Genomic DNA, 22002 nt, shown 5'->3' with positions numbered 1-22002 from the left:
AACTGTAGCATTCCAACTGTCTAGTAGAGATGATAAGAGAATTAAAGCTCGAACTTCATCATCGAATTCAATTTCCACGGAACTCACTGGGTTGTGATTGTGTTGAGTTTATTTAGGTGTTGAGCCATTGATGCCCTTTTTGCCATCCGCAAATTGAATAATCGCTTCATCAAGTAAACTTTGTTTGAGGCCGATGACTTCTCATACATATTGGAGAGAGCCGCCATAAGACTCATCGTGGTCTTTTCCTTTGCTATGTTGAAAGCAACATTGCGGGATAACGTCAGTCGGATAACTCTGAGGGCTTGTCTGATGAGAAGAACTCAGTCTTCATTCTTCATGCCCTCTAGTTGCTTTCCTGAGAGAGGTTGATATAGATTTTTCTGGTACAGAAAATCTTCAATCTGCATCTTCCAAAACCCAAAGTATGCATCATCGAATTTCTCAATTTTCACCTTCCCTTCGTGTGCAACCATCGCTCCCACTCGAATCTGGCTTCTTTTGGATCGTTTTTGAAAATTCTTGCAAACCACCGTGGAACACCTCCGTCAATAAATTCGTATCGCCGACCAAATTTTACTATTCACGAAATTTACTATTTATGTGAATAGTAACCTCGCAGAAAACCCGAAAAAATTCACCACTAAAAGCTCTGATATCAGTTGTTGGGAAATTTAACGAGTAATTTCTCTATAACCATATTAGTGAGAATGTGAAATAAAAGCGGAAAAATAATATCCGAAATTGATAACTGAGTTCGGCCAATTATGCCTACGTCTCCAAACTGCTGCAGATCTTTTACTGAAGAGATAAAATTTACATGTATTTACAAAACACTCACAATTCACAAGAAAACTCTCTAAACTCTTTAGTTTTGGGAGAAAGAAATGATTTTGAATGATTTTGAAGCTAAAAGGGTTAAGGTATTTATAGTTAAAGCTTAAGGACTAATCTTGTAAATACTCTAAAGTGAAAAGACTAATTTGCAATTAGTCCATTACCATTTTCCAAAAAAAAATTGTCATCTTTGAACTATGCACCGAATGGTGCCAAACTTTGAATCATGCACAAAATGGTGCATCCATTATTGACTTTAACACTCTTGATATTAAATATTCTTTCAAAAGTTGTTGGAGTTCAATACATATAAGAATATAAATAGCCTATAAACGAAGGATTGCTTCTAAACAACCAGGTTCCAGCTTAGATTATATTTACTAACAACCATGCAGAATTACAGTTCCAAACCATGCCCATTGAGCCGATCTACTCCCTGCAGTTCAAGTCTATTGCTTTTGGACCTAATTCGATGTCATTTTGGTATTGATTATTGAGATCAAATGACCCCAAGAATCCAGACTTTCTCAATTGACTACCACTTTCCTCTTCAGGAAGCTCTAATCTTTTAACTACTGGTTGCTCATCACATATGCCAATGTTAGAGCCACTTCTTTTCTTTCCATTAACTTGATTGCTTGAGCCACTAGTCGAGTGCTTCTTTTCAGGGTGAATGTCCATTAAGTTAAGTTCCACTAAAGTACTAGATTTCTGGGTACAGATATTCTCGTTTTTAGGTGGCTTCTCATCGTTCTTTCTTCCCGAGCTTTCAGAAGATGTCAATGAGCTTTCCATGGAACATATAGTACCTCTCATTGGCTTTCGTTCTGTCTGTTTTAAGCTCGAACCTCCTATTTCTGTCAATTCCGAAAACGAAGAACTTGTGTAGCCGGTGTTAACCATTGATACTAGTTGAGAGAGTTCGGCTTTGGCAAGTTCTAGACCAATAGAAGATGAGGTATACCCAGCCAGTGTTTCTTGTGCTTTCTTTAAAACTGATTGCAAGTACTTTCCTTGAGCTTCAATTCTTAGCTGTAAATGTCTCTGTACCTGAAATAGAAAATTAGCTCGATTGATGCGAGTCGACGAGTCAACTGAAAACCAACTATTTGGGATTTGGTTCAATAGGTCATACCTCAATCTGTTCATGAAGCTTTCTTTGTGCTTCCATCTGCATTTGGAGAGCCTGAGCAATCCGCGAGCTTCTGATGAAATATAAGAAGATAGTCAGTACCATCTGTTTTTATTATCATTTCTAAATCCAAAATTTATCAGAAGATAAAAGGATCCATTTAAATATTACTCATTCATCTGCTTGTGAGTTCCATCACTTGTGTCACTACTCAAATCCCCATTACTGCTCTGCGTATCTCTGTAATCTGAAGCACAATGAAACAAAAACGATCATATCTTTGTGAAATTCAATATAATAACCTAAATGCAGCAAGCAATGAAACCTTAATCTCACCATCTAGTTCATTGCTAAGGCAGATTTCTGTCTGTTGGCTTTTTGCCAGCCTGTATTTCTGCAAGAAGAAAATACAATCGAACCATGTTTTCTTTGAGATTGTAGTATGGTTATATAATGAAGAGTAATTACCTGTAAATGGCTTTTGAGATGGTACAAAGTGAGTCCAGAAATTCCTATGACCCTCATCAGATTCTTTGGGGTTGCTTCTGTCCAGAAATAATAAACACAAGGAAATATGAGAAAAAAATTTACCCATACAAACAACAGTATGAATAGACAAGATGATGATGATGATGATGATATTAAGGTTATCTGAAAGTATTAAACTTAACTATCTGGCCCTCCAAGTTGATTGACAGCTTCAACAAATCTTTGATGAAGTTCTGGAGTCCACTTCAGCCTAGGCTTTGCATCAGTTGACAGAACCAAATTCAAGTCTTGATTTTGCAGACCCATGTTTTGTGTTGTGTAAGAGCGACAGGCAGGAGGTTGCAGAAAACTGAAATTCATGTAGGTTTTGATCCCTTATTCTTTTTTCTTTAAGGAAGGCTATGCTTTCAATTTGAAGCAGCTGTAGTTCTCTTTATAAATCTTGTGAGTTGTTAGGCTGTCCTATGATCTCACTCCATATCTGGAAACATAGGTGGGGCTGTATTGGTGAGGGAATATATGCCCATGACATCTGCCTCTTCCTTCTATCATCTCCCATTTCATAAACTTTTCTTTTAAAATTTTCTTCTTTGACTTGGAAGGGGGTGGATGGAGAGAATCTCTGATGCATCAAAAACTGAAAAGAAAAACACAGATCAATTTGAGTCTCAAAAGGAGAGAAAGAGGAAAAGTGCATGGTTTGTTTTTATCTTCACACACACACAACACATTCTTTTTCCTCTCCCTTGGTGAGTTATTTGAGGTAACAAAACAAACCCGAATCCGAATCCGTGCAATTACCACCTCTATGAATTAGGTAAGATGAATGATGGATGCCACTATACTAAAACTACAAGAAGCTTTCAAGGAAAAAAAACTAAATTGACAGGAAAACTTAATTATCCTTTTGATGACAGAAAGGGTAAACCAAATTGGCAATGTCCTTTTCTCTCCTTTGTTTTTATTATCCTTTTTTTTCTTAGAGAAGAGTGTGGTGTGACTGGCAGATTCTTTTTGTTCGTTGTATGTATGAAGGAATCAAAGAATCTTGTATTAGATTTTGGGACCCAGCTGGCCCCATTTTTCTTACCCTTGAAAAAGTGTAATAAATCAGGCCATCTTAATAGATAAACACAACATAAACTTGGTGTGTGAAAGTGAAAATAACCCCCATAGTATGAATTGAACCAAAAGGACACACAATTCTATTAAATTTATCCCATTGTAGGAGAATCTCAGACCCTTTGTTTTCTTTTATACAGACTGTCATTAGGGCCGACAGCTTCACATTTGGAATTTGCAACTTGGGTTTTACCTTATCAAACACGTCTACCACTATCATCCAAGCAGCACCTGAAGTAAAAACTCAGTATATTAGACCAGGTGTAGGCCATTTGTTATCTCTCCAATCTGTTGCTTCTTTTATCACCAGATGACCAGGCTCAAACAAAACACTGGGGAAAAGGTTATTCGAGGTGACTGTACAATGATGCAACTTCAATGAAATCAAACTAGATTATCATAAAGATTCAGTCGTGTTAAACTCGAATCGGACTAATCCTTAAGTGGTGGTGTAAAGCAATATAGCTGGCATAACCCTTGGCAAATGTCACACAAGGCAATGAAATCAAACCCTCCCTTTTTCCATCTTTTGGTAAATGTAAACACAATGAAATGACAAAAAGCTTCACATAGTTTACTGGTGCACGCTTTCTCCTAGTATGAAAGCAATCAACAAGGCTCCTTCTGGTAAAAGTCCTATAAAGAAACATATTCCAAAGGGAATGCTAGCTTTAAATCTGTAATACATGTACCAGCAGACCTGAAAGAAAAGAAATTTCATGCCAAAATATAAAGAGATAAAGGGAAGCCAAAATGGCCAACAAGAAATCAAAAAAGTCAATTGAATCAGATTAATCTGTAGATTTCTTGTGCTGCGGTCAAGAGCTAAATTACCGTAATCAAAATCCAATGATTGAACTCCAAAGTACTTGCCATCTCAGTGCCATACATTCAGTTGGTCTGCTAAATTGATAAACCATTTTCCAGGATTCAATGAAGAGGAAGATTAGATGCCAAGTGTTATTTTATCAAGACAACCAGAAAAGCAATAAGGCTGTTTCAATTAATTAAAGAGGTAGAAGATATGTTCAAGGTTTCTCTAGGATTGCTTAATTACATGCTTTTATCAAAAAAAAACCCCAATCAGTTGAATAATCACAATTTTATAATCAGTTAGTTGGATACAATTCAGTGAGCATAGAGTGGAAGGTCCACTGATGAGATCATCACGATATCATTCTGTTCAACAAAAATTTAACAATGAAATCGACATGGTGGACCTGCAAGTGGTAGGTCCATCTTCACACCAACATAGTTTCTTCCTTGAGTAAGCATCTGCTTCTCTCCTAGAGCTATAATTCATCAGTGGCAAGCTCATAGTTCATATTCGAAGAAAGGAATAAAATTATCGACAAGTTTTCATTATATGTGGCCCGAATGTTTGAAAAATAAGAAAAAGGAGAGTTATTGGAGTACCTTTCTCTTTAACCAACTGAGATACTTGAAACTCCTTTCCTGCTTTAATATATTCCATAACTGGTAAAGGAGATTCTGGGATGATGCCAACCCGGTCCCTGGTATTTTTAGGTCAGTAGCAGAAGGTCCAGTGAATCAAAAGTCATACAAACAAATGTGCCTCATCAATTATTATTCTTGAAGGGACCCATCAGAAGAGATTTCATAAATCCAAAAGTAAGGAAGAAGATGAGGTTATGAAAAGAATATGGCCTCAGGAATCTAGAAAAGAGAAACAAAAGGGACTAGTCGCCGTCCTTCAAAAAAATAATGGAAATTTCAGCTGAAATATTGTGTCAAACACAATCAGCAAACTGAAAATGACGTTAGCAATATGTAACAAATCAAATTTGTTTCTCCATATCATTAGGGTGATTGATTATTTTAACGATAAGAAGGTCACATGTTCAAATGACAGTTGAATGTTTAACAACCATATCAATCAGTAAATAATATCAGTACAGGGTAAAAATGAGCTACGAATACAAGCACAGATGGTTAAATATTGCTGATAAGGACACTGTTGACCCTTCAAGCTGGACTCTTGTTCTGGTGAGTTTAGTGGAAATTCATGTTGCTATTCATTTCGACAACTATTCAAGCCCTGTTGGAGCTTAAACACTCTCGTGTTTTATTAAGGGTTCTTAGTATTCTATTTTCTACTTCCACTTGACAGAATTGTGTTGTAATACAATGTTCTAGAGGTTCCTTGTTTCTATAAGAATGTGCATAAAGTTAAAAAGGAAGAATGAGATTTAAATAAGAAGAAAACAAAAAGAAACAAATACACCTGCAAAAAAGGATAAAAATCATTTATGGGAAACAAAAAACTCTGCCTTCCCTGGAGCTAGTTAAGCCCAAGTGAACCATTCATAATTATGCTATAGCAAATAATATGATTTTTTTTCTTTTTTATATAGAGAGAAAGATTTGGAGAAACAAACCCTCACTGTATTTTCCCCCCTCATAACCTTGTTAAACTAGTGTCACAGTATATATCATACAAGTTTTAAATTGTATTCATTCTTACATTGAAGGATGCAACACTGTTAATCAAGAGCTATGGCAGTTATGAAGGTTAGGGAAGTAATATATCTTAATAGTTAAAGACATGAACAAATCGATATGTACAACTACAAACACATAAAATTTAATTCTCTAACACAAAAAAGACTTGTCGAGGTAAATATACAAAGTTTTCGACCTATCTGGCTTGAAGAGCAGAACATCACTAATAAGTGGTAGACATGATTGTGTTATGGTCGGAGAGGAAGAAGAACGACGAAGAGAGGAGGATCGGAGAAAGGACGAGCGAAGAGAGGAATTGGGAATAAACGAGCAAGGGTTAAGGATTGGAGACAATAATTTGGGAATTGAAGCACGAGAGAGTTATTTGATTAATTTACCTGATGAGATGGAGTAGACAAAGGGATCCAATGAAGGCTGGAGTGGCCCAAAACCAGATGGCCCAATACCTACTTAAGAAAGGAAAAGACAGACAATTCTGTTAGCAGTTTATTATGCCAGCTGGCATTCTTAGATTCTCCTTGTAACTAAATAATACCTGTTGAGAGAACAATTTTTCCTTATGCAATGAATGATGAATTCATCTTCTAAAATTTCTCTTCTTTAAATTCTTCTCTCGTATCTATTCATTTTCTCTTAATCCATAACAATTGGTATTCAGCCTCGATTCTGGCAAAATTTTAGTGGGCATGCCAAAGAAGAACCAAACTATGGCGGAAACTGATTTATCTGGGCTACAAAAATAGATCGAAGATCTCGCTGTATTGGTGAAACAGGGCCAAGATGAAACTAATCCACCTAAATGGTGGGAAAATCAGGAGAATAGAATCACTACATTGGAGTCTAGAATGGCTACTAACCAAGGCTATGTGGAAGAATTGTTGAAGATTTTGACAGGCAGAACTGGGGAGCAAAAGCATTCTGCTGGTGAGCAGATTGAAGATTTAAAAAAGATGGTGAAGCAAAATCAGTACCTAGAGACAATGATTACAATGAATAAGGGCTGTTTGGAGCAGATTCTAAGGGACTTGACAGGAAGGACAAATGATCAAGAACCACTAAGCCCTTAAACTGAGCAAACTCATAGAGAGAAAAAAATTGATCAGCTTTCACTTGTGTTCGATAAAATGTTAGCAAGAGTAGATCATGTTGTATTCCCATCCATCACCGGCTCCATGAAAGTTAATTCACGACTGCAGCAGAAACAAGCCACGGGAGATGACAAGGCTGCTATGAGGGTTGAGTTGGAATTTGCAAAACAACTTCAAAATCAAATTAAGTTTCCGAAAGAATTGAGTAAGAATTTATCCAAATTCTTTGCTGGTATGGACTCACAAAAATAATTCATTAATTTTTCTTCAAAGAAAAATGTGGCTCATTTGCTTATGTGTCAAACAGTGGGTAACGAAAATAACCTAAATTTTATAGTTCAATCGATGTTGAGGAAAAATTATTTCATGGTGTATATGAATGTCAGTGAACATATATCAATCCTTTATCCTTATGTGTTTAGACTTTTGTTGATGGGAAGGGGTATAATTTATTTGGCTAAGAATTTGAGTGTGAATCAAAGGTTACACCTTTTGCTTTCTATTCTATTGAAGTTGTGTATATGGAGCAATTTCAATGTTTATGATATGGACAGCGTCGACCAACCTTTGTGTAGTCCACAATAGATTTGTTACTATGTTCTTGGATTAATCTATAGCAATTGGACTCCTGTTCCTCGAGCTATGAAAGACAACATAGCAACATCAAAACCTAATGGCTATCAAAGTCTTCATACAACAGTAATTTTATTTTTGTATGAAAGCATGTTTTGTCTAGAATTTCATATTAGAACTGGCGAGATGAATTTGATAGTTGAAAGAGGGATTACTGCTCATTATAGTGGGGGAGTCTTTGTTACTGGTCTAGTTGAGACAAGAGGGAAGGCAGTGTACCTTAATAATGCAAACGTAATACTCAGGGTTGGGTGGCTCAATGTAATTAGAAAATGACTAGAGGATATTGTTGGCAACATGATTTCTAGGGAATTTGTGGATACCATCACAAGAGATCTCTTAGGTAGTCATGACTTTGTATTTACCCCAAGGGGGAGAGATTAAAAATCTTCCTATAGGGGCTACTGTAATTGACTATGCCTACATGATACACATTGATCTTGGAAACAAAATAGTAGCTGCAATGGGCATTGGTAATCTTATTTCTCCAACACATGTACTCACCAATGTTGAAGCTGTGGAGATTATAATGTATAACGTTCTCTTAAGCAAATAAACTTTTCAAAGGCATAAACATTGGCTGCAACATGCTAAAACACGTAGTGCCAAACAAAAAAATTATGGCATTCTTAAGGGAGAAAGCTACACCATCTGTTGTGGAATTAAAAACAGAGAGAGTAAATAGCTTCATTTCTTACTCTGAAGAGGATAGTGAATTGGAAGAGTTTTCACAGCAGGTTTTAGTTAGACATGGGAATAAAAGTTAGTTTCGATGAGCCAAATCTGTTTGACAATGAAGGCGACGAAGTGGCTTCTGTTACTTATATGTATAGAAGGTGGAAGTTTGATAATGATATGTAGTTAGTTGCTCAGTGTGAGGGTTAGAGTGTTGTTGATGCTAATAACCAGAAGTCCTTTCTTACTTTGAATGAACTTAATGAGTTTGATCCCAAGTACTCTGGTATTGATTGGAGGCAGAAGTTGGAGACTAAAAAGGGTGCGGTTTTGGTTACTGAGTTGAAGAACATTGCGAATAAGTTGGCTAAATAGATTGCACAAGCGATTTTAGCACAAGTGATTTTAGCCAATGCTAATTTGATGAGATTGGGATATGTTTTGAGGGTGCATCCTAGGGATCATTTTAATCATGTGATATTGGGTGTCGTTGGTTACAAACCGAGAGATTGTGTTGCTCAAATTAATCTCAATACTGTGAAAATGTGGGGGATTGTGAAGTCTATTGTTGAGTTGTGTATGAAGTTAAATGAGGGGAAATATGTACTTGTGAAGGATCCTTCCAAGCCTAAAATAAGGATTTATGAGATTCCAGCTGATGCTACCGAGAATGATTATGTGGAAGAACTACAGTGTACATTTTCAAGACAGAAATTTGAAATGGAGCATCTTAAAGAAGAAATTAAAACACATGTTATGAATAAGCTAGACTCGAAACAGATGAAAACAGAGTTGTTTGAGGTTAGATTTGATTTGGAAAAGATCATTGTCGTCTTGGGAGGTAAAGAGTGGTGGTACAATACCACTTATCACATTGTTCTTAAGGTTACTCTTTTTCAAGCTTTATATGGATAGAAACCACCTATTATGGTTTGGCCTACAAAGACTCCATTACAAACAGTATAGGATATTATGAATAGCAGAGAACAAATCAAACAATTAGTAAAGCATCAGCTAGAATTGGCTAGTAACCGTATGAAACAGCAGGCAGGTAAAAACAGGTCAGAAAGGGTTTTTAATGTGGGAGATAGGGTTTACCTGAAGTTATAGCCATATAGATAAACTTCGATTGCTATACGCAAAAACCTCAAGTTAGCAACCAGATACTATGGACCTTATAAAATTCTAGAAAAAATAGGAGACTATCAATTAGACTTACCAGATTCATCAAAACTCCACCGAGTCTTCCACGTGAGACTCTTGAAGAAGTTCATCGGGGATTCTTCTGCTACTGCCAAAGAAACTCCTGCAGTCGATGAAGAAGGACAATTCAGAATTAACTATTTGAACATTATGGGAAGACGTATAGTGAATATAAACAATAAACTAGTGACTCATCTTTTGGTTCGATGGGAAAATATGGATGAATCGAATGATACATGGGAAGACTATTCGGTTCTCATAAGGCAGTTTCTTAATTTTGATCCTTGGGGACAAGGCTCGTCTCGTGGGGCGGGTATTGTTATGGTCCGAGATGAAGAAGAACGACGAAGAGATGAGGATTGGAGAAAGGACGAGCGAAGAGAGGAATTGGGAATAAACGAGCAAGGGTAAGGGATTGGAGACAATAATTTGGGAATTGAAGCACGAGAGAGTTATTTGATTAATTTACCTGATGAGATGGAGCAGACAAAGGGATCCAAGAAAGGCTGGAGTGGCCCAAAACCAGATGGCCCAGTACCTGCTTAAAAAAGGAAAAGACAGATAATTCTGTTAGCAGTTTGTTATGCCAACTGGAATTCTTAGATTCTCCTTGTAACTAAATAATACCTGTTGAGAGAACAATTTTTCCTTATGCAATGAATGATGAATTCCTCTTCTAAAATCTCTCTTCTCTAAATTCTTCTCTAGTATCTATTCATTTTCTCTTAATCCATAACAGATTGCTTTCTTCACCAAGGAACATAAATATTGAAATCACCTCACTAAATTTCTTGAACGGGTAAGGGGGAACATCTTTGTCCAAGAGCCCACAACATGATTGATAGAGACAAAGTAAAATCATGTAGAAATATTCCTTCAAAGAATTCAAGGATTTCATTTCTGATGCAATGGTACATCCAACACCAAGAGTACACATTGGGTTGAGATGACTTAACCCAGTGCATTAGCTTGGTAAGGAATATGGAAGGGGGAACCACTGGAGATTAGAGAAATGGGTGCTTCATAGAACCATACTAGTGAGAAAGAGGATCATCATTGAAACCTCTAATAATTTCAAGTTTAATCTTGATTTGAAGTTCTACTACATATTCTTTTAAAAGGAAAAACTTATGAATTCATTACCTGAAGTAAGATATGAAGAAAAAAAAATTTAAATTTTTATGAAGGCTTTTAATGATATATACATCTAAGTTTGCATATATTTAGAGAATATTCTCAGTGAGACAACTTCAACACCCACACCTTTATCAACATCTAAACAATGTTTGAAGCAAATTCTGGTAAGTTAATATTCTACAGCTGTGGAGAAAACAAAAAAATCACCAGGAATTTACTCAGCATTCATTTATGCAAATCATTGAAGTTGAGTACCCACTGTAAACAAACAACACTTATTGCCATGAGTAAAAATTCATTATTCACATATTTTCTTCCAATTTCTCATGATAATTCAAGTTGCATTCTTTAGGTGTTATAAACTTCATAGTCCACAACTGTATTACTTTTTTGTCATTTCGGTGTCAAGTAGCCATATGAGCTCTGACTATATCAGGATACAAATCAAATCGGACCCCGAAACCATTATCATCCACAATATGTGAATCCAAAACTTTGCTTAAGAGCCTTCCAACTCCTTGTCATTTGACACACATGGCTTGGTAATATATCAGGAGATAAACCATTTGCCATATTCCTATGGCTTCTTAGTTCTTATCAGTATAGGTTATTAAGCAAAAATAAAAAAAAATGATAAAAATGTGGTTTTTTGTACACTCAAAGCAAAGGAAGAAAAAGTAAAAGTTTTTTCGAACTTTACCAGTCAATGGAACTGAAGAATCGTTGATACGTTTCAATGCCTTTCAAATTGGTATAAACACAATGCTAATGTAACCCCTAGACCCAGTCTATACGTTACGACTAGATCTAGCAGATTACGTTAACGATTTTAAAATAACTTAAATCATAGTAATATTAAATAAGTTAGAACAAATAATATAAGACATAAAATATTAAATGTATAACAAAATATGGAATGTCGAAAGTAAACCATAAATTGAATATTACAATAACCCGTACATCAGTCGTAAATCAAATACGACATAAAACATGTAACCCAAAATAAAACAGGCACATGTCACCAAATAAGGGCAATTTTGAAAGATAGAAACATTACGACAAAAATTATTGTAGGTGATGTGTCGATCCTCCAAGTGTCAAGTCAAGGGTGCCTATCCAAAAGTATCTGAAAGGGGAAAAGTTTGGAAAGTGAGCAACGGAGCTTAGTGTGTCCCAATAGTAAAAATAAAATGTTGTATTAAAGTATTCATAAAATGATTCAATAACGTAACATAAGGCATTCAATGAGATTTTATAGTTTAAAATTTATATCTACCCTCCTCCCGTACACTGATATGTAGTCTCCCAGAACTACATCCATAAGGACTTACCCTATACCCATTGGGTATATGAGCCAAACCTAAGGGAGCACATTGGGGCCTGAGAGCCTACCCAAGAAAGTTCTCGGGGCCTCGGAGCCTACCCAAGGGTCGCTTTAGGTCCGTAAGGAATTATCAGCTTGATCAGAGCTGAACCTCCATACTCCAGCATCCTACCCAAAATAGTATCTTAATAAAACAGTTCACACAGTAAGCAATAAATTCCATGATTCATAATTTGCAAAATCATATTTCCAATAAGAACAAGTAGCCAGATAACAATTATCAAATAGTCATAGTTCATAAACAGTCAACCAGTAAATTCGTAAATCGTAACGTTAAGCTGATAAAAGATTCAATAATCCAATAATTTTGGAAAAATCACAATTCAAAACATATAAAACAATCATATAACACATAAGGAACACACCTAGCAAAACGGATCAGTCAGCAGCCTACTGAGCACCTATCTCGCCATGCTCTGCAGTAGTGCTCGAACCTAATGCATAAATAACTGAGTTAATATCGAAGTAAAATTTTAATCTAGGTATTCATAGGATTCACATGTCACACAAGCAATCACTGGCTCATGAGGTCAAATGGATCGAGAGGAGTTGGGTCCAGTTGTCGAACCGTCGGGGGAGTCTCGTGTACCTTCAAATAACAATATCTTAGATCAGTCAGTAACCTTAGTTTAATTATTCTTAAATAAAATGCTTAAGTACATATACATGCTCGGGTTTGACGGATAATTTGGAGACTTTCGGGTTTGAATTTGACAAAACGGACTTTGGATTCGGACTCAGGACGTCGAAAAACATAAAAATATTACTTTTTGAAAAATTTAACTTTTTGGTCAAAGTCAACGGTCTGACTCTATTCGAGTTGACTCAACCGGTTTGACTCAGCGAGTTGGCTCAGTGAGTTGACTCAACTTGACCCAGTTCGGTCTGACTGGACCAGTTCCAAAAGGCTCCTAGACTAACAGATGAGCCCTACGCGCACGCAAAGGCGTGTGACGGTGGCGAAGGGGTCGCGGTGGTAGCCGAGCACTCCGAGATCACCAAATCATCATTACCATGTCATATCAGCACTCAAAACCAGCTAAAACCATCATAATCAAAAGCAAAAGGCTGAAACACTTACCCTGACGGCAGACAGACGAAACTAGTGATGTCAACGTGACCCACCAGTTGGGTTTTGAGCGCATGGAGGTGGGAGTTCGGTGGTGGCGGCGGTGAAGAGAACCAACGCCTTGAACGGCTTGAATCGAGGAAAAACCGAGCGACGGGGTGAGTTTTTCGACGGTTCCTTGGTGAGCTCCCCTATGGCAAACAACGACAAATTCTGGAGCGAGAATGGAGGGGTTTTGGTTGCCGGACGGTGGCGAGTCGAATGCTGGCGACAGTGTACTCCAAAGATGGTCGAACGGCGAGGAATCAACGAAGGGGCGGCGATAGCTAGGGATTGGGGTTGGGAAATTTGAGAATTTGGGGTTTTTGATTTTTGGAAATAGGGAATAGATTCGGGTTATATCCTGGGCTTTAAACAAATAAAAAATATATTACTTATTTTTATTTATTAGCGGTGGCTTATCTTAAATGGTTAAGGCATGGGTAGTCGTACAAAGGGATAGGAATTCAAAACCCATTAACCATCTAATCCATAATTTTTTTCTCTACTAACAAAAAGGGGAAATTTCAGGTTAGGTCCTTAAACTTCTTACAGATTCAAAATCAAACTACAAGTTTCGAAAACTTGCAATTTAGTTCATAAATTAACTAAATTAATATTTTAATTTTTAATTTAAAATGGGGGTTGTGACAGCTAACACGTGAAATTTGATAAAAGCAAATGTCTGCTGAATCCAAGGAACCGACCGAAGAAGTCATTGTTAGCTCGACGGGGACAGGTAAATCGATGACACCATTCAAAGCTTCACAAAGAGTTCATCATCGCCTTCATGGCAAAACCGCCATTTTACAGTTCAGGGTTTGTTATGAAACCAAAAAGGCTACGGGCAAGCCTTTTTAATGTTTATACCTAAAAGCCGAATTTCACGTCTGATGAACCTCCATGTCCGTGCTGGTAAATTTACATTTCCCTTATTCGTTGAAGTCTAAAATCTGATTCAATATTAGTAAGGAGTTAGAAGAAAAAAGTTTGTTTAAAGGAATCAGTAACCATTTCATAACTGACTGGCTTGTGACAATGTCAAAAAAGATATGGATCTTTTGGAAGCTTTGAGGTCCCTTATTAAATCTCCAGTTTCGATGTTCATTTCAGATTCTTTACCATTGCTTACAATTACATGCTGATTATGACCTTTGTTTGTGAATGGAAGACCTGCAATTCTAGTTGACAAATAATGGCATAATATCAGTTAAACAAACTATTAGAAAATATAACCAAAAGCAAATTTCACAGACTCGGTGATTCATTTCAAAATTATATTACTTTTTGTCTATGGCATACAATGAAATGAACTATATAAATAGAGATGAAAATAATAGTGTTTATGATATTCAAGGGAGGATTGGAGATTGGAGATGGAGATGACAGCGACACAATCGTTTCTAACCTCCATTGTTGCTGCAGTCATTACCATTGCCAAAGCTTTTTCACATTTAATTTCTTTCAATTGAACTTAGCTTATTAAATAAATTGGAGGTTGAAAAGAACCGCAGCAAATTATCAACACGCTTGGGAGATATAAATGAAACAAAAAATAGTTGGAAGGACGAGCCAAGATAGAAGGAAAGAAAAGGATAAAGCCATTCTTCAAATATATTCTTATATTTATATTTATAACACAAACATTAATATGTTCTTATATCAATTGATCAAATACAGAGATATTTTTCAGATTTTCTATAACCTTCCAACATCATTCGGCATCGATTCCCAGTTTTCACACAGCCCTAGCATCGTTGTAAGCTCGCGTAAAAACGATTCAATTGCTCGGTTCGTAGGAAAGAATAATTTCAGATTCGTGCTCTGTTTCACCATGACAGCAACGGATGTCTGTGTAGGACTGTGGGTTACGAAGATTCTCCCAACACGAGAAAGACCATAGAGCGGAATATTCATGAATTGCCAAAGAGAGATGACAAGTTTTCGTGGATAGCAGAAACTTTGAAAGACAAAATATATCATGACAGCATATTTGATGACATTTCTATACAGAACTAATTCTGAAAATATGCAAGTATAAAAGGTCATTGGCAGTTCAACTTTCCAAATGCCTTGCATCAAATAAATAGGCATTGAACACCAAGGTCCAGAGTTCTGCAATAGTCTATGATTGCACAAGCAACAATATCTGTAAATAACTAAGAAGAAAAATCAAAAGCTTCTAAATGGTGGATAGAAAGTAAAGATAAATGAATGACATTTAACTAAACATAAAAATCTATCGGTTTCAAGATACTTTCAAATTTAAATCAACTGAACTTTATTCTTATTCTTAGTTTTGCATAAAATAACAAATTCCAGTAGACTAGCAATTTCATTGGCAATTTACAAGAACATTACAACAGTATTTTTAGTTCATACAAAAAAGGCCAAGAGGCCAACTGTGAAACTTGATCTTCTATTGGAGGGTAAAACCCACAGACAAATCCTGATTTTGATATTTTTGTATCAAGCATTGATCTGTGTGACATCAGAAAATAATTAGCAGCACTTAAAATCAACTTCATCTTATTGAAAAACTGTTTTTTAGCTATGTTGCTTCATGTAATCCCTCAAAGTCCAAGCATCATCTTAGTGGCGTCCTAAAACTCCCATCAGGCTAAAATCCCCAAGTTTATTAGTTAAGGCATAAGCCGCCTTACCACAAATAGAATCGATGCTATCTTGAAACCTAGTTAATTTGAAATATACAAGGCACGATTGCACCAAACTGCCCTCCAACTCCAAAGTAGAAAGCAGCACAATGGCATGAACCAAAATTCCCTAGCACAAATTAATGCAGAAACCAAACAATTAGCCAAACTTACCCCATCAAATTAAAGAGTTGCTACTGGCAGTAATTTATTAGTAAATTGATAATGTGGCATAGCACTTCAAAGAATTATCTCTGAGGCAACTTGCCTGCCAAGGCTAGCAACCAAACATCTCCTTCCATTATAATGTAAAGGTGGAGAGCCAGGGAGTAGCAGAAAAGCAAATCGACAAATCAAAACGTGATGAAATACCTATAACTGAAATGGTATAAAAAATAAAACAGTAACAGTTCAGTTAACAAGCTACTCTTATCTATGCTACTAGTAATGAAGGTAGAGCTAAGTTTGTCAACATTCCAGGTCCCAAGTGTGATGACCTAGGACATTAGGCTGATCAACCTCCCAAAGTGATAGACATTGTACCAAATCACAAAGTGAAAAGAGTTCATCGCAAATGACTGAATGTCATCACAGCATTTTCCTCCTCTCTACAGATTAAAGCCATAAGCATGAGACTCTTAGAATCCCATTACAATTTTCCAACTCACATGTTATCCACAATATCTTGAATCATAAGGAAATGTAAAAACAGCGAACCTCAACTATGTGAACATAAACAATTGACTTAAAATGCTCCTGATAAAGCATGAAAATCTGACTTCCCATACCACATATCTCAAGCAATAAAATATTTAGTTTTTCTTTCTAAAAAAAGGGGGAACTATTTTTCTCATGGAATTAATCATTAACTTGCACGTTGCTGCTTAAGTTTGAAATCTCTTACATCACAGATAGGCATTCTTCAATGGGAAACCTAGTAATAATTATCAACAATTTCCCAAATTTTCACCATCAAATTAAGAGGAAAAACGAAAATTTGAAATAAACTTCAAAAAGGAACTTACTTCATCTAATACAACATGAAAAGACTCTCTCTTATGAACTCTTTGCAATTGCATCTCAATCACTCTAGCATTGAACTCTCCATCACTAACCCTTAACATCTTCGACAACGGCAATTTAAACCCATTGTAGACACCTATTTTCTTAAAAGATATAACTAGCAAGAGTTTCTCTCCTAAGGGGACTCTTCCACCACCATATCTTTTAAATCAACAACTACACCAACAAACGTGCAACAACCGGGCAATGAGTCTAGTTACATTAGGATTCTATTGTTGATAGGATTCTAAGAATAGTTAGGTTTTTTTTCACTATAAATACATGTAATCCTCCCCATTTGTAAGACACGGATTGTGATACGAAATACAAGCAGAAATTACGAGCAATCTTAGAGTGAAATTAGAGTTTTTTTTTCTTGCAAATTTTCGAAGAGAAATACAAAGTAAATATAGTATCTTTTTCGAGTTTATGCTTGCATGCTTGTGTCTTGTTACATTTTGTATTCGAAAAACACCAAAGAAACGATTTTTCTTTTCTTTCTTTTTTGCCGATGAACAGGGGCATTTTTCGGGATCTATTTTTATAGATCTAGCCCCAGAGGCTTCTTTCTTGAGAAATACTTTGATTTTCGGAATGGGTGTGAAAAGGAGTAATCTCACTCTTGGTCCCCTCTGTTTTTTAAAGTATTTAATTGCCCCCAAAATCAATATTTTCTCTTCAAATTGGACCTTCACGTTTCGATTCTTTCGATTTAGTCACTTTTGAAATCTAACTTTTTCCCTCATTTTATTTATTGTATATTTTTATTATTTATTTACTTTCAAGTTATTTATATACACATTTTTTTATGTTTACTATTATTTATATTATTATTTTCTCATGTATATATATTCTTTTTTATTTATTTTGTCTTCCTAGTGTTTATTTACACATGTATATATATATTTTTCTTTCTTACCTTTAGTATTTTTTAATATTAATATTAGTATATATATATATATATTTAAGTATACTTTTCTTTTCATTTACAATATTTCTCTATTTTTGTTTCGAATTATTTATTATATTAAATTTTTTCTTATATATATATATTATGTCATTATTTATATGTATAAGTAGAGATGTATTATTATTATTTAGTTACTACGTATATTTTTTGTTATTATATTTTGTTCTATATGTTTTATATATATTCTTATTTTTCTATTATTATTTTTATTTAATATTATGTACATCTTCATTTTTGTTGTGTTTTATCTTTTTTTTTATCTAACGTGTTTCTTGACTTTTCAATGGTATTTTTTAAAACAATCAGAGGTAAGTAATCAAGGTCAAATTTTACCTTTTAATTTAAACTTACAATTTTCTTAATTTAAAACAACTGGAAATTACGTAGTACCGAAAGGGCAGTTCAAGGGTGCTAACCCTTCCTTGACTGTAATCGACTCCCGAATCTGACATGTCTCTGGTAAAACGCAGATCAGGTAAGAAATAAGATATATGGTCTACCTATTTGTTTTAAAATAAAAAATCAATGGCGACTCTAATCCATTTAATCTAAGTCGAAGCTCAAATTCGGGGCCCAACCGAAATACGGTTGCAACACCCATGTTCCACTAAAGCTCTATGCCTTGACTTAATCTTTTTCTCTAAACTAAACGAGAAATACTGAGGAAACCTTTTTAATTCCTCCAAGTCACCTTCCATTTCCTCCAGGAAAAACTCAACTTTAGGCCTCATATTATTCTCCACACTCAAAGTCAACAACCCGGGTGACCTCACCACCATCCGGTTCACCTCCGGCTCGTCAAAACCCAGATACCGAAGGAAATTAAGTTTGGGTTTCAGGGTGTGTTCCACGTTGGAAACTAAAAGAAGGGTACTGTGGGAATTGACAACAAGTCCAAGGGATTTGAGGAAATGGAGCGTCGGGCGGAGCTGGGTGGCGACGGAGGAGATCAAGAGGCGAGGGCAACGGGTGAGGGAGAGGGGGAGGTGAGGGAAAGGAAGAGGGACCTCGTGGAGGAGGAAGTTGATCGGAGGGAGAGGGTCGGAGGTAAGGAGGAGAGGGCACATGTCGAGATACGGCCAATGAAGGGCGAGAGAGGCCGACGGAGCAGAGGGAGCGTTCCACAGAAAGGAGGGAGGAAGGCGGGGTGGAACAGAGAGAAGGGTTTATAGTGAGAGCTTTGTGGGGATTGATATTTAAGGATTGGAGGTAAAGGAGCTTTCGGCGGAAGAGGAGACCACCGTCTTTGGTTGCCGGTGGGGCGGTGGGCGGATATTTAAGGAGGGGTTGAGGATAATGGAGTGGAATCTGCAAGCTTGCATTGTTTGAAATCTACTGAATCAAAATTATTTGTGGTTCGAGGTAGTAATGATTTGAATTCAATTTAAGTCTAAATTTGGGTCGATCTGAACTCGAGTTGAATTTGGTAATTTTTAGATATGTAAATGAGAACGATCTGAGCTCGAATTGAACTTTATAATGTCATAATCGAACCCGACCTGCATCCGACCTTATATGAATCTAAACTTGAGATTATCCTGGTCAATAACTGATATTACTCGATCTGTTATGAGCTTGACATTTAATTGACTCAACATGTAAATGATCCAACTTGTTATTAAGTTGATTTGATATAGATCCTATTTGATATTTACATGACTTGTAAGTTGCAATTGATGAAATTGTAAGATTATGAATGACTTAAATATAAAATGAGTGTTCAAACTATATCGTTTTTCACAAATAGGTATATATAGTCTTTTTTGAATCATCCATGTGTCTAACATTACAAATGTTACCACTTTAGGTACTCGAACCGTAATTGCCTTTAGTTTTCTCCGTTAAGTGACACATGTCATGTTCTGGTAGTTTTGATTTTTTTAAAATTAAAAATATTATTATATTTATAAAAAAAACTTAATTTCTCTTAAATTAAAAAAGAACTCAAATTCATAAAAATCATAAATCTTAACCCTAACCCACCATCACCATCCTTTCTGACCACGACTACCACCGTCGATTAGTCTGTGTCATCCTCCTAGTCATACGTCGTCGTAGTTATCGTTGATTAGCCGTCGGAATCGTGTGGGATCAAGATTTTCATCATACGATTCGTAGGGTACAAAATGTCAATCGATCGTCAATCAATTGTGATTTCATAGGGGTATTGATCGCTCGTGGTAGGCGAGGTCGGGTGGAGCTTCGGCAGTGGACAGTATGAGTTTAGGGGTTAAAATGAAAGTTTTCAAAGTTTTGGAGTTATTTCGAAAGTTTTGTATATTTTTTTAAATATATATATAATTTTAAATTTTTTTAATTTTTAATGAAAATTTTTAAATTACAAGAATGTACACATGTCACTTAACTGAAGAAATTAGCGGTGTTTACTGCTCGAACACCTAAAGTGTTAATGTTTGTAATTATTTTATATTTAAGTTATTATGAATTTATGATAATATAATGTGACAAAATAATTCTTCACTATTTAAGGTACATGATTAACTATGATCATTAAATTAATATGTTCACTTTTTATATTTATAAGTTGTAATCTATAAATACATTCAAAGTTCTATTAAATCAATAACTTATGAATGAAACTCGAAAATGGCTATACCTGAAGTCCATATATATCCGGTAAGATCCGACCTGAATTTTACCCGTTAATTACATAACTTAATCTAAACGAGATTAGACCTGAAGTCTATCTAAACCTGAATTAACCTGTTATTTAACTATTTCGCACCCGAACTGTTTTAACCTGAACTAATATTGATCTGAACTGAAATTAACTCGATCCGAACCATAATTGAATCTAATTTCAAATAATCTGAAATGATGAACCTAAGTTGACTCGACCTTACCTAATCCAAGTCAAACTACTGAATTGAACTGACATAATATGTATCTGAATTACCTTGACCCGACATGATTCGACTTGAAACTTGAACGGTTAAATGATTTCACATCTCTAATTTACAAGACTATTATCAAATTAATTCTATTTTATTCATTGAATAACAAATTTTTTCAATTAATTATTAAAGTTTTAATTAATTTCTATCAATCACCAAATATTATACATAACACCTAGTTAAAATAAAATATACTAAAAACATAAAAATTTAATAAGATACATATTTTTTTGAGAAAATAACCTCAGTGACCGAAAATTCCTTATAATATATGATTTTGACCAACTTTTTTTCGATTTGCCAAAATGACCAACAAAATCGCAATGCAATCTCTAAATCGCAACGCGATCTCTAGTATCGCAAATTAGTTTCCAGATTCGCAACGTGATTTTGACTATCGCAATGCGAATATGTAAATCGCAACTCATTCCATCTCCATCTATCACTCTCTTCGGCGACATCCGTTCCTATATCCAACGACATCCTATCCAACGACATCCTTCCCCATCCGGCAACAGGTTTTAGTTTCGCAGCTCGTTTGTTTAGTAAATTAATTTACAATAATGAAATCATCTAATGTTGATCATATTTGGATAGATTTGTGTTTTGGAGGTCATGGGAGAATGTTCATGGTTTTACAATATATGCCTTTACCCATGAATCTTCAACTAAACTGTCATTAAAAAAGTTAACTTATGAAACTCTAATATTACGTGTTGCAAAAATTAATTTAGAGCCCCTAAGTGGATTTAGGCTTCTTATCAGAGAAAAGGTAAAGTTTTATTGTTAACCGACAATGAAGATTTGAACGTTCATTGCTTCATTAGTGTTTCGCAAGATGATGTCATTGTATGTTGTTGAACCTAGAAGTAGTGAAGTTGGGTCAGTAGCGGGTAGTAATCAACTAAGTTTTTCAACCCCAGTTTATGGTGCTCAAAATTTAATGGTTCCACCACAATTTTATCACCAAGCAAATTTTTGTTTCACCACATTTCCAATACCAAACACAATCTCAAAACCCACAACCTTTCCCTAATCCAAATCCCAATCAACTTTCAGCACCAAATTCTGGTTTTCGTATTGACCAGTTAGACGATGAGGAGCCAGAA

At 35.6% G+C, this 22002-nt stretch overlaps 1 protein-coding gene and 1 pseudogene across 2 annotated transcripts; both read right to left on the bottom strand.

Annotated features, from left to right (window-relative positions):
- Positions 1-1113: 1113 nt before the first annotated feature.
- On the bottom strand, positions 1114-3391 carry LOC120163047 (myb family transcription factor PHL8-like). Of its 2 annotated transcripts, none has more exons than XM_039173071.1 (7): positions 3263-3391; positions 2641-3078; positions 2438-2514; positions 2306-2363; positions 2141-2216; positions 1973-2039; positions 1114-1887 (listed from the first exon to the last, which is right to left on the bottom strand). In XM_039173071.1, exons 2-7 carry the CDS (start codon positions 2816-2818, stop codon positions 1267-1269), a joined length of 1077 nt encoding a protein of 358 aa, XP_039029002.1. In that variant the 5' UTR covers positions 2819-3078; positions 3263-3391; the 3' UTR covers positions 1114-1266. The 2 variants fall into 2 exon arrangements, with proteins under 2 accessions (XP_039029002.1, XP_039029001.1); XM_039173070.1 differs by having other exon boundaries at positions 1973-2042; positions 3263-3389.
- A 9815-nt stretch (positions 3392-13206) lies between these two features.
- Positions 13207-19970, bottom strand: LOC120163195 (annotated as a pseudogene).
- Between the last annotated feature and the right edge of the window lie 2032 nt (positions 19971-22002).

The sequence above is a fragment of the Hibiscus syriacus genome, unplaced genomic scaffold (assembly GCF_006381635.1).
Source record: "Hibiscus syriacus cultivar Baekdansim isolate YM2019G1 unplaced genomic scaffold, ASM638163v2 tig00111427_pilon, whole genome shotgun sequence".
Lineage (NCBI taxonomy): Eukaryota > Viridiplantae > Streptophyta > Magnoliopsida > Malvales > Malvaceae > Hibiscus > Hibiscus syriacus.
This window is presented reverse-complemented; position numbering and strand designations above follow the sequence as displayed.

Coding starts and splice junctions, on each gene's coding strand:
- LOC120163047 (XM_039173070.1), bottom strand. CDS start 2,818: ATGAATTTCAGTTTTCTGCAACCTCCTGCCTGTCGCTCTTACACAACA. Junction 2,515..2,640: donor TCAACTTGGAGGGCCAGATA/GTTAAGTTTAAT, acceptor ATTTCTGGACAG/AAGCAACCCCAAAGAATCTG. Junction 2,043..2,140: donor ACTCACAAGCAGATGAATGA/GTAATATTTAAA, acceptor ATATTTCATCAG/AAGCTCGCGGATTGCTCAGG.